This window comes from Camarhynchus parvulus, chromosome Z, assembly GCF_901933205.1.
Source record: "Camarhynchus parvulus chromosome Z, STF_HiC, whole genome shotgun sequence".
NCBI classification, from domain to species: domain Eukaryota; kingdom Metazoa; phylum Chordata; class Aves; order Passeriformes; family Thraupidae; genus Camarhynchus; species Camarhynchus parvulus.
The window spans coordinates 19229941-19242732 of record NC_044601.1 but is presented as its reverse complement, the minus strand read 5'-3'; the positions used below and the strand labels follow the sequence as shown (position 1 = coordinate 19242732).

Sequence of the window (12792 nt, the reverse complement as noted above, 5' to 3'; positions counted from 1 at the left end):
ATAGCCATCTCATCTGATGTTTGTTTAGAGTTAACAGAGATGAAGAGATTGCTTGGAGATCTTAATTGCTACATAATTAGTCCAGGCTGTCATTTGTGGAAAAATTGTGTTGACTTAGGATGACCCCCAGTACTGTACATGTCTTCTTATGTGACATCATTTTGACCAGAGCTGGCAGTTGGTGGTGCAGAAGGATGCATTATTGTTAATTAGGTAGTACTGACAAAATTAAGTGTAGAGAACAGATACTGAATTTTGGATATTGGCAGCCCTCCAATGTGTTCATGTGACTTTAAACCTGGGTACAAGAAAAGTTGCACTAGACTAGTTTAGCTAGAATAGACTTCTTAAACAAGCTTCAGTAAGGATGAGGGAGGTTTTTGGTTAGTTCTTGTACAGGCAAGTGGTTGATTAAATGTTAGTAAAGCTGTTTCTCTGTTAGATTTTGTGCATTTAAGGAGGATTATATGTGGTCGTATGTGGTTTGTACATTCCCTAGGGATGTACTTTCCCTAGGGAAATGCGTAAATACATGAAAATTGAAACGCTTATTCTAGAATCTCGAATTAATTATTTTTGTTGAAAATAGTTGTGGCACCTTATATGGTAAGAGAAAAATCTAATTTTTTATTTAATATATATACCACTGGAGATGAAAACAAGACTTCAGAAGGCTTGGTTTTGTAAATACTTTCATAAGAAAGATACTTGGATTTACCTTGACTCTTTCAATTAGGCTGCTTCTTTCAGTGCATCTCATTCATATGTATTTGAAGGTTGAGAATGTATGTGTGTAGACTTACATTGTTACCTAAATCCTTGTTTTATGAGGAAAATCATACATATTTGTAAGAGTAAGCAAATATGTATTTTAAACCAATTGTATTTTTTAGGAATGCTGAGAGTCTAGTTTGTACACCAAAACGAATAAATTCGGTTCTTGGTTTTGCAAAACTCAGCTGTGTCTAGAATTGGTTGGTATTACAGAAGGCAGACGTGGCAAAAGACTGAATGCTGTGAGAACAGTACTGTTGTCTGAGTTTCAGGAAGTGAAAATAAGAATCTGTGGAAAACTGAGACTTTTAAGTAAGAAAGAAATAGTAGTATAGAAGGTACTTGAGATAGAAACATTGTAATGTTGGAAGTTGTGGTAATGCAAACAAAATTTATGCGCACTTGTGATCTGTTAGTTGCTTTCCAGTGAGGAAGAGCATGAATCAAAATAAGTGTTTTGAGGCCATGCGCACTGAGAAATAAACTGCACGGTTGAGATCCTGCATGATCTGTTATAAAGAGATTTCATTTGCCTTTGAAATAAGGTTATTATATTTGCTTTCTTAAATAAACACCCATGTCTTCTGAAGTGTGAAAAATTTTATGTGATCAAGAAGTAGCAATTGCTTTGTGTGTTTTCCCTCTTTGCTGATGAAACTCTAGGAAGGATTTCAAACTTACTACTGTATTATGTACTTTTTCTCTGCGGAGGAGATGTAGCAAATGTGGGTTCTGTAGTTAAGTATTTGGAAAGGCAAACTGGCGGAGAAATGATGTGGCAGTGGTTTTTGATGGCTTGAATGTTGATCCTGCTGAAGATCTTATTTAGCTGCATTGTCACTTCTTGTATGTTTCCTGTTTTATTATGTGGAGACAGCGGTCTTCCCGTGTGAAGCTGAAAAAGACCATCCTTATTTCTTGGATTAGTTCACTATAAAATTTTATCTACTATAAAATACAAAGTTTTTTTTTTGGGGGGGGGCGGGAGGAAGAAAATGTTGTTTCAGAGAATTTAAATATTCTTTTTACAGTGCTTTCAAGGTAATTGTTTAACTAATTGAAGTCGAATAAGTACCTAAGGAATGGGAGGATGAAATAGTCTTTGATGAATTAACTAACTTCTGAAAATATGAGGAGCAGATAATACCAAGCTGTATTTTGTTTTTATGTGAAAAAATTTTTAAAAAACTGTAAAATCAGATGCCATTAGTCTTGGAATTCCCCAGGTGTGTGACGTAGATTATATTGTTTAGAGCAAAATGTGTTGTTGATGAGTAAGTTTTCATTGTGTTCAGGTCACATATGAAGAACACCATCTACGACTTGTAAAATGATTCAGAGATGAGCAATTTTGTTACAGCTTACTGATAGCTGGAGAGAGAAATTGCATCAGGAGAAATTTGTTTGGAAATATTCTTTGTTTTTCAAAGCTGATATCATGAGTATGTACTGTCTGTGGAAGTTTTACGTACTGAATATTTCAGCACACTAATTTTGTCTTTAGTTTTGAGTGAAGTGCTAATGATTTTGCATATTGTTTCTGCTTTGGAAATCTGAAAAATGATGAAGTAATAATTTGGTTGCATTTAATTGAGTTGTGCAATGAACCATTAAACAACTTTTTATTTTAGTTTTTGCTTAGGAAAATAGTATACAAAAAATAAAGCTATAGACATATTTATTTGTAATATAAATTATTAGAATAGCAGCTCAACTTTTGGTCATGTTAAAGTCATGTGCAAGCCTACATTGCTCTTGTTGGACTAAAGTGAAAATAATGAAATCCACTCTCCTGTCATTAAATGTTTATTTTTCATTTTAAATCAAACAGTGGATCTAACTAAATCATATATAATCTTAGAGATATTTTCCAATTCAAATACTATCTGAAAACTTTGTCACAGTTAGAAACTGCTGTCCTAAACTTTCAAGGGATCTTTAATTATGAGCCTATTTGCTGTGGATTTGGAATTTTGTAGATTTCCTCTGTTGCAAAGAGATGTGTATATAAAAATGAATGAAAATAATGCAGCAATAACTAATCTAGAAAGAACAGCTTAATTTTCCCATGATGCATACAAAAATAGCAGAAACAGTTGATTAAAGTTTTGTATTATGATCTCGCAGTGAAGCTCTTGCTTGGTTTCAGATTTGTAGGATGGATTTCAGATTTTCTGCCCTTAAATATTTCTAAAAGAGTTTAGTTGGATGGAATCTTATGTTATTTTTTCTGCAGTACAGATGTATTTGTAACATGGAAATGATCTTTGGAAAGTGAACATGACTGTTCTTCATCTCAGTTGAAGACTGTAGTAGGTGAACTATTCAATAAAAATTACATGTAGTTAGAGAAAGAATCTTGGAAATCTGTGGCAGAGGCACTAGAAACTTTCTCTTCACTCTTCTAGAAGATGTGAGAAGAAGCTGTGTTGCTAAATTACTGTAACTGCAAAAAATCATGAGCTCTTGGGGTTAGAAGTATGTGAACAGATACTTGAGAGGTGAGAAACTGCGGAAGTATGAAAATGCCAGAAGACTGAGTGAATTTTAAATGCCTTGTGCTGAAACCACAACTGTTTTTTTACAGTCTTTCACGAAAGAATAAAATATCCCATGTTAGAAGGGGCCCAGAAGAATCATTGAAGTCCAACTCCTGGCCCTGCACAGGACACCCCGAGAGTCACCCCATGTGCCTGAGAGCATTGACCAAACAGTTCTTGAGCTCCGTCAGGCTGGTGCTGTGCCCACTTCCCTGGGGAGCTGTTTCAGTGCCCAACCACCCTCTGGGTGAAGAACTTTTCCTAATATCCAACCTAAATCTCCCCTGACACAACTTCAGGCCATTCCCTTAGGTCCTGTCACTGGCTACAGCATCTCTGTAGTTCTTCTCTTCGTCAGACCTTCCTTCCACTGGGTATACAGCTCACTTTTTTGCCTTATTTCTGAGAGAAGATTCCTGCTCAGCCAAGCTGGCCTTCTGCCTCCTCCGCTTGACTTACGACATTTTGAAACTTCCTGTTCCTGTGCCCCTGGGAGGTGGCACCTAAAAAATGACCGGATCTGATGGACCCCAGCGCCCTCAAAACCATTTCCTCTGGGCATCTTGCTGATTCTTTAAACAGCTTGAAGTCAGCTCTTGTCATGCCCAGGACTGAAATTTTGCTGTCACTTTTTCTTCTGATAATGGAGATTTTAAACTCAATTGCTTTGTGGTCACTGTCGCCAAGGTTTCACTGTGGCCAAGTCATGACTGCATTCACGAGATCTTCCCTATTAATAAGCAACACATCAAGGAGGGCACCTTTTGTAGCTGGCTCCATTAGTTGCTGTATTGTAAGACTACTCAGATTTCGGACTGTTCTGGACCTATTTGTGCAGCTGTTTTGAAGGTGTCCCTTAGTTCCTCAGAGTAATTTTATGGAATCATTGTCCTGGATAGGTGGCCTATAGTAGACTATAATGACATCCACATTATTTTTTTGTCCCTAAATCCTTACTCAGAGACTGTCATCCTGCCATTGCTGGCTTCAGGCAGTGTTCTAGCCCTTCCATCTCACCTGCCCTGCCTGTCCCTCCTGGAGAGCTTCTGACCATCCAACATGGCACTTCCATCAAGGGGTTCATCCCACCAGCTTTCACTTATTCCCATGATGATCCTCATGCTGTGTGTGTTGGTGTGGAAACATTTTGGGTGTCATCCGTTGTAGCTGACACCTCCTGGACCAGTTTAAGGATCTCACTAGCACTCAGTTCCTTGAGCTTTGGCATACCATCCCATTGCTTATCACTGTCAAACCTGTTTATGTCCTTTTGCTTCTTCCAGTGTAATTTAAAGCTCTATCAAATTTTTATTTTCCTCTGTAGCTCTTTTGCTGCTGTATGCTTTTCTTAAAAGTAGAGCAAAATGTTAGTATACTGATACTAGCAGTGATGTATGATCTTGTGATTACAATGTGAAGGGTACTGCTTATGTTACCCGAGGGAGCAGTTCTGGTTGCATGTTTCATTTAAGTTTGTCATTCCTGGGCAGTGGAATGTTCTGTTTAGCTACTTTAATGTTCCCTTAATTAATTTATTTAGGAGTAAATCTGGAACATGAAAAAGGAATGAGGTAGATAGTACATTTGATTTTTTAAAGGTGACTTGCACACTTGAGTATGAACATTGTCATGACAACACTTTGGAGCATGTAAGCTTGCATATAATTACAGTGGTGTTCCTGCTGTTGCTGCAGGATCAGGCATTTGAGAAATGTATGAATAAAGAAGATGCTTAAATGAGCTGTTCTTTTATTCTGCCTTACGTAGTGTCCCAGAGAGTCATTGTTGCTACAGAATAGGGGTCTTATGTGGCGTATAGTCCTCAGTAGTGTTAATTGGGACATTTTCAAGCAGAGTTTTAGAGAGATGTGTGGATTAATAGCTCTAATCTAGGGATACTTCTGGAAGTGTTAGGTGTGTGAGCTGTGAGTCAATTGAAACCCTGTTGTCATTTTTCTTGCTTTTCTTCACTGTGCCTCTCCTTACTTTTCGTGCAGTCTCTCTACAGGCCTTGGAAAAGTCTATCAGATTACACCAAAAAAATGAAACTTCTGCTAGCTGTTTTTAGTCGTGCATGTCAGTTACTGTGAAGTTGCTTTCTTGCAGTCTTGTTTTATTTTTTGTCTTCTGTCAATACAGATTAGAGATTTAATTTATAATTGAGATCTAATTACTTTTTCTTCTCTGTAATACCGTTTTGACTTTTTTTAATAGCTTCTTTTGCCTTTCTGTTCACACTTGAACATAGTAATTTCACTCCTTTGATCTTGCTTTGTCAACTTGGCTGTGATGGTGTTTGCCATTGTCCTGATATTTAGTCCAGTATCTTTTTGAACTAAGAACAATTATTTAAATCCTAACAATATTCCCTAATGTTGGGCTGAAGTTTATGGTTTAAGTGTGCTCATTTATGTGGGTAGAAATGAAAAAAATGAAAATTAAACAGAAAATCAAGCTGTGAAATGAGGATGGCATGTTTTTCACAGATTGCCTATAACTATCATACAGCAAGAAAGTGATTTTGCAAATAATTTACAATGCTTACACTGTATGTATTCCTTTTGTGCTTCAGATGATGCACACCTTTGAATGATGTCTGTCTTCTAAGCCTTAAAAATTACATTGAGTCTTTGAGACAAATCTACTGCATCTTCCTTAATAGTAAAAAAAACCTGTACTTTCATTCTGTATCAGAAATTTTTACATTATAAGTAATTGCAAATACTGTATAAATATATCTCTTTGCCTTTTGGTGCTTTTCCTCTAGAATGTGAGCATTATGGTGAAGAGAAGATACTGCCATCAACATTATAACACTGTAATAGGTAAGTACAATAGAAACAAATTTAACCATGAAAAAGTTTTGTATTTTTAAGGTAAATACATCCTAAAATATTGCACAGGAACTTCAAAATGGAGAAAATCATAAGCACTGTCCTTATTTTGAGTTAGTTGGAGATTATTTTATTAGGAAAATGTAAGAGAACACCTGTGTCCTGGAGAAACTGTGACAAGGAATACTTCCATGTCTTCCTTTAGATATGTAATATGGGAAAAATGTGAGGGACTTGTGTTGATTATTTAGCAGATATCTCATAAAAAGGTGCTAATTTCAGTGTATATAAGAAAGCTTACCTGTAATGTAAGTGGAGTATCTGTTGGTTCAACAGGAGGAAAGGGGAGGACATAAGTTACTGTGTAATACGTTTGTCCATATAATAGACACATTTCTGGAAATCAAAATTGATGTTTGTCGTGTATTTGGTACACTAAAAATTCTAGGATTGTTTATTGTTAGTTCTTCCTGAAAAAGCCAGTAAAACATGGAAGTCTTTTCTTTGGTACCTAAAACATCTAGTTGTATTCTTTTGCATCAAACATGCTGACCTGCATTCTAAGAACTGAATGGTGACTTTGAAGTTCTACTTCAACACACTTAATGTCTAGCTTCCTTATTTCTTCCTTTACTTCCACTATGCTTTTGTAGCATAGTGGGTGAGGGAAAATTACCTGTTGCTTCCCATTGAGTCAGTTCCTTTGAGATCTGTGGTTTAGAAGGTGACTCTAGGGTATCTGAAAGCCTGCAAGATTATGTAGTATGTCCCCTTTTCTCTTAAAGGCTTCTGTCTGTACCATAAAAAACCACAAGTTTCATTACTCACTGCTGAAGTCCTTTTCCCTGGCATTAAGCAAGTCATCTTGGATTGTAATCTACATTTGAATTTTTTGATTGTTTTCAGAACAAGCCTTTCATTCCCCCTTTCACAGTATTGTGGTCATATTTCATTGCCAAACAAATTTCCATGTACTTCCTTGTTCAGGTAATATGTTAGTCAGCTGTTGATTAATGATTTTTAAATGTCATCTAGTTATAACCATGCTATAACTATGTATGATTTAGCAGATGCAAAATCAGGTGACTGTTCATGTTATTTGGTATATTTTTCGCTACTACCTCTTTGATTTTTGAAATTTTGTGGTAAGCTGTGATATGAATAATAATTTTACTTTGTGAGAAATTGGTTTACAAAATAAAAGTGTCTTCAGCTCAAAGTATTAAAAATAAGCTCCTGGTGACTACCTTTAAAATAGACTGTAGCACATGAAATACATTTTTCCAGAGGATGTTCTCCATTACTTCAGTGTATTCCCAACATTGAAGCAAATGTAGGAAAATAATTTTGGACAGACATTTAACTCATTGTGGAATTTTGCCATGGTAGAAACTTCTGAATTACAGGGTTTTATACCACTGTCATCAAATAGAAAACAATATCTATTGTTCTTATAGCTGAGATTTAAACACAAAAGCTTTCTTGTGATTCTTTATTACAGTAGTAAGATAGCATTGTTTTTGCTGAAATCCATGTAGGAATTCGTGTCTAGGCAGTGATGCTAAGCAAGGGAGAAGGGGAGCAGGGAAACAGATTTATGACAGAAGTATAGTAGGGGAGAATAAGTAAATATAGTTTAGTTTCAGATTCTGGGAGTTACTGAAAGAACTCGAGTGTCCTTGCCATGTGTTTATAATTTGAGCATTTCAGAAGTTACTGTTCAGAAAATACAATATATTTCTATAACTTCAGTAACTGTGCAGCTTGAGCATTTGCTTAAAACAGCAGATACTATTTGAGGGAAATAAATAAAATGCTTTCATTTGAAGAACTGGCATAAGATGAAGTGAGTGTGTCCAGTTATCAATTTTAAGTGTGTTTATTCAGGAAGAAGTTTTATTGGGCTTTTTTGCTGCTTTTGAAAAAATAATTATTGCTTGAAGTGTTGAAATTTTAGTACACTTCAGTCACTACAATAACACTTGCTGTTACATATTAGAAATAGAATTAACCCTTAAGTAGTGCTTTTCATAGATCTGTAAAGCAAATATAATTAGTTAAAGCTTAGTTGTGTGTCTAGTTGAAGGGAAAGGTAAATTTGTACAAGAATCTTACTGTGTTGAATAACTTTGTTTTTCTTTTAACAGAATTCCTCTAAGGACTAGGAAATATTGCTGGTGTTGTGCATTCTAGAAATACGTTTTACTACAGATACCACCAAGGCTTTGCAAACAGAATGAACATGCATGTTGACTGCTTACCCACAGTAACCAGCTGGGCATTTCACTCGTGATGTTTTCATTCTCACCTTGTCCAATTGCAATTTGCTTATACTGATTTTTAAAAAGAGGAATAAATCAAAGTGGAGTACCGTAAACTTGGCATGGAAAATAAAAAGAAAGACAAAGACAAACCAGATGAAAGAATGGCACGGCCTAGTGGGAGATCAGGCCATAATCCACGTGGAACTGGTTCTTCAAATTCTGGAGTGTTAATGGTTGGCCCTAACTTCAGAGTTGGTAAAAAAATTGGATGCGGTAATTTTGGAGAGCTACGGTTAGGTAAGATCCTTGTTTATTTATTTCAGTTTTCATTGTTCAAGGACATTTTTATGCAGTCTAGGCAAGAAAATTTCTCTATGAATACCGTGCAGCTCTTCAAACTGCCTTAAAGCTTCAGATGTGCAAGGCATATTCAGCCCATCTTTTGTGGTTTTACCCCAGCTAGTGCAAGCTTGATGACATGAAGAATCTATAGCAGGATACTTCCTGTGACTAAAATGTTTTCTAGCTATGCGCAGTGCTCTCCTAAATTCAGTCACTTTTCTCTTCCAAGATGTGGAAGTTGCATCATGCTTATTGTAGCAGTCTTTCCTGACTTCCCGAAGCACTTTATTGAGGTATATTTAGGGCTAAATGTATGAGACGCATCCCCATCTTGTAGGTCTGGCCAATCTCTTGGAGATGCTGTAACCAGGTACTGCAGACTTTTTAATACTGGTGAGCAAGGAAATTCCTTGGTTTCTTTTTTAATGTAGTGAGGTTAAACATTTGAGTTGCTGTTAAGCAGGACAGTGAGAATCCATCTGTAGAGAAAATTTGGGATAATTCAGTCACTTTACTCTGCTGAACAGATGGATGAAAATCAGATGGTGGAGAAGGCAGACTGAAAAGGACCTCTAGAGTTTTGAAGAATTTAAGCAGCGAAGCTGGAAATGCTAACATTTATTAAAATAGACAGGATGGGTGTGTTCTTTTGGAAGACTATGTGTTTAGTTTTGGGGATTTGTTTTTCCAAGATGGACAGCGTGATTAGCTAGGGTTTTCAAGATGTGTAAGTTCAACTGTGTTTTAATAAATACAGTTTGACACCTAATGGCAAGAATTTACTCTATTGTTAGAAGGCTTGGGTTAAAGTGCTTCATGCATTAAATAGAGGTGAGTTTCACAGTGAGATGTTTGAGAGGATGGTGGGCTATATAGGTGATGTTTCTGTTGATCAGTGCCTGTGGTAGAAGTAATACTCATTGTCCTTCAGACAATATTTGTGATACAGTGTTTGCATAATATAATATGTTTTTAATATAGTGTGTTCTGGGGGCTGTCAGGATGTAAACAAGCTTGGGAAATTAATACTGTAGAGGGATTAAAGACAATATTGCTGCAGTTCTGATTTAGGACACTGAATGTTGCAGTCTCACTAATAGGTACTCTTGTTACTACTATTAATAGTTACACAAAATTGATACATTTTGACATTTGCAGTGTTGCATACATGGCTTTGCAGTCCACAAATCAAGCTGAAAAATTGCTCTTCCTCACTTGCTAAACTTTTGCATACTGCCTTCAAATCATAATTTTTGTTTCAAACCTCTCAATGAACTTAATCAAACCAGCAAGATTAATTCTACATAAAGGCAACTGCAAACTAGTAAAGGTAATTTTTTGTCCATCTGTTTTTTTGGTCACAAAGTACAGAGCTGATTAAGGATTAATATCTGATTAACTTACTTGCAGCTGTTACAGTGAAACAATGTATTTTATTTTAAATACAATATTAAATTAGTTAAGACTTACAGTTTGGTAGTACTGAAATAAAATACAGCAAGTAAGTAAAAGGAATAGGAGGGGGATTATGGGACATTGTACTGTCCTGCAACAGTCACCAGCCTTTCTGATTTTGATGTCTGTGGGTTTTGCTTATATTCTAGATATTTAAAATCTCTAATTTTTGGTTTTTGTGAGGAAGGTGTTTTAAATGTAAGTTACTGAAAGCAAGAGTTAACATTGCTATTATAGATTCTAATTTAATTTTTTTTTTATTTTTTCATTTGCTTTGCTACAGTATCAAGTACTTAGTGTGCACCGTTTCTACAAAGGTGTACACAAGTGCTTAGTTTTTTATATGCATGTCTGCAAATGGAATATATTTTGAGCACATGTCCTAAGGTTAGAACTGAGGAACTTAAAGGAGGAATGGAGTTGTAGAGTGATGAATTGGTGCTCAGAAGATAAAAATTCAGTTATATATCGGAAGCTGTTGTTTTTCTATCTGGGAGGAAATTGGAGGTCACGCTTCAGTAGTGGCTTGTGGATCAAATGGGAAATTGGCTTTCTGTAGCAAATAACTGTTTGTGATCTTCAACCATTAGCTTGTAAAGGACTAAATTGGTTTGGATATTGAGCTGTTAATTTTAAGACTCACTGTTATAGTTAAATTAAACTGATATAGTTAAAATAAGCTGATAAGGTAGTAAAGAGAAAACTTGTTGCTGTTGCAAGAGATGCATTACTCAATACCTGTTGTGTGTTTATGGACAGATCAACAGTGGTGTTTTACATATGTGTCTGCTGTATTTTAAAGTGACCATTGTCCTGACTGACCACCTGGAAACTTAGTGTCCCTGCTGATGCTACTTCAGAATAAGCACATCATTGCAACTTTTGGAACTCAGTATCCAGTTACTTAACTATAACTGGGTTTGTTACTTACTCGGAGTAGGTGATGTACGTAGCTAAGAGATGGAATGAGCAGGGCTCCTGCTTCTTATAGATTCTAATACCATGCAAAGACACAGAAACAACTGCACAGTACACTTCTTACCAAAAATGTAACTGATATGGTCATCCAATAAGAAATACTTAGGATGCCTGGATATCCACTGTAGTCCCTACATAGGGGACTATGACCCCCTTTATAGCATACTGATCATATTAATTATGTGTTTGTTGTTGTGAAGCCCTCAGGTTATTTGGGTTTTTTTGTGAAGTTTGATCCACTGAGATGTGAGCTTTTAATGCATCTTGTTTCAGCTTTACAAGAGTACTCTATTTTTTAAAAGACTCATTAGCATTTCATAGTAGTTGACTAAATAACTCACTTGGTCAAAGCATGGCAGTGGGTTCAGTCCCTCTGTGGGGCATTCTCTTAAGAGTTGGACTCAGGGTCCTTGTGGGTCCCTTCCAAATCAGAATATTCTGTGATTCTGTGTAACTTTCTTCACAGGGATCTTTTTAAACGTGGTCCTCATCTTTTACCCATATGATTTCTGTAACAAAACTGAGATAAACATAGGAAATTCAGACCTGAGTAATACTACAGAGAAAAAAGGAAAATGATCATTAAGAGTAATAGACACTAACTGCATTTGAAAATTGTAAAGAAATAGCAAGTGTTGGAAATGACAACTTAATCTATCCTTTTTCTGCTATTTTTTAATTTTACAGCTATAAAACTTGTTTAACATTTTAGTCATTGCATACAGTTTGAAGTGAAGCTAATTGAAAAGATCTTACCCAGTTGTAGAATCCCTTTTAAAGCAGCAGATACATTTCCTAAATGGTGTAATCCCATTTAGGAAATGGTCAGGAATGTTGTTGTCCTATCCTAAGTTTTAGCTTAGTAAAATACATAATTGAGGAAAAAAATAGTCCTCAATTAATTAACTAGTTAATTCTAGTTTTAATTAGTGGCTGATATTTCAAAACTGCATGGTAATTAAAAAATAAATTTAAATAATTCAGCAATAATTATGAAAATATCACATTCTGGTTATTGTGATTTACCAATTTCAAGCTTTTTTAGTACAAAAAAATCACAAACTTGGTGCAATATCTGCAACTCTGTGAAATTTCCACCTCTTACAGTATTCAAGGAAAAAATCTTTTTAAATTAAGGCATTGGATTAATAAACCCACATTTCATAAGTCACTGCCAGAACACTAGCACCTTAGATGAAAGATAGTTTGAAGACTTTCTTGATATTTAAATGGCATTTACTTGAACAGAAAAGCCAGTGTCTCACATTTTTGTTTTTATTCTTTTTTCAAGGAAAAAATTTGTACACAAATGACTATGTGGCAATTAAGCTGGTAAGTTAATATTTTTTTAAAGGTTTTGGGATGAGAAACTAATCAGATTTTTCCTTTCAGATGTTACTGGGTTGATTTCTTTAATTGAAACCTTTAATAGTTTTGTATTTAATCGAATTAGATAAAAGCAGTTAGTGATAGATGTAATTGTGTAGTTTGGCCATATGAGTAAAAGTAGTTTTTAATTGTTGCCACTGTTTTCAAGGCTAAATCTGTGTTTGCAAAGTCAGTGATGGTTTAATGCTGCTTCAAGGATGGGCTCTGTGGCAGTCA

At 35.6% G+C, this 12792-nt stretch overlaps 1 protein-coding gene across 7 annotated transcripts in view; it reads left to right on the top strand.

Moving 5' to 3' along the window:
- Positions 1-12792, top strand: part of CSNK1G3 (casein kinase 1 gamma 3) — a 71646-nt gene that overhangs the window by 8106 nt on the left and 50748 nt on the right. For all 7 annotated transcript variants that reach the window (XR_004061524.1, XM_030969426.1, XM_030969425.1 and 4 more), the window contains exons 2-4: positions 6082-6139; positions 8296-8709; positions 12479-12519. Coding sequence is in view for 6 of the 7 variants with exons in the window: in XM_030969426.1 (XP_030825286.1) it covers positions 8532-8709; positions 12479-12519 (219 nt within the window). In the remaining variant the exon portion in view is untranslated. The remainder of the gene's footprint in view (positions 1-6081; positions 6140-8295; positions 8710-12478; positions 12520-12792) is intronic.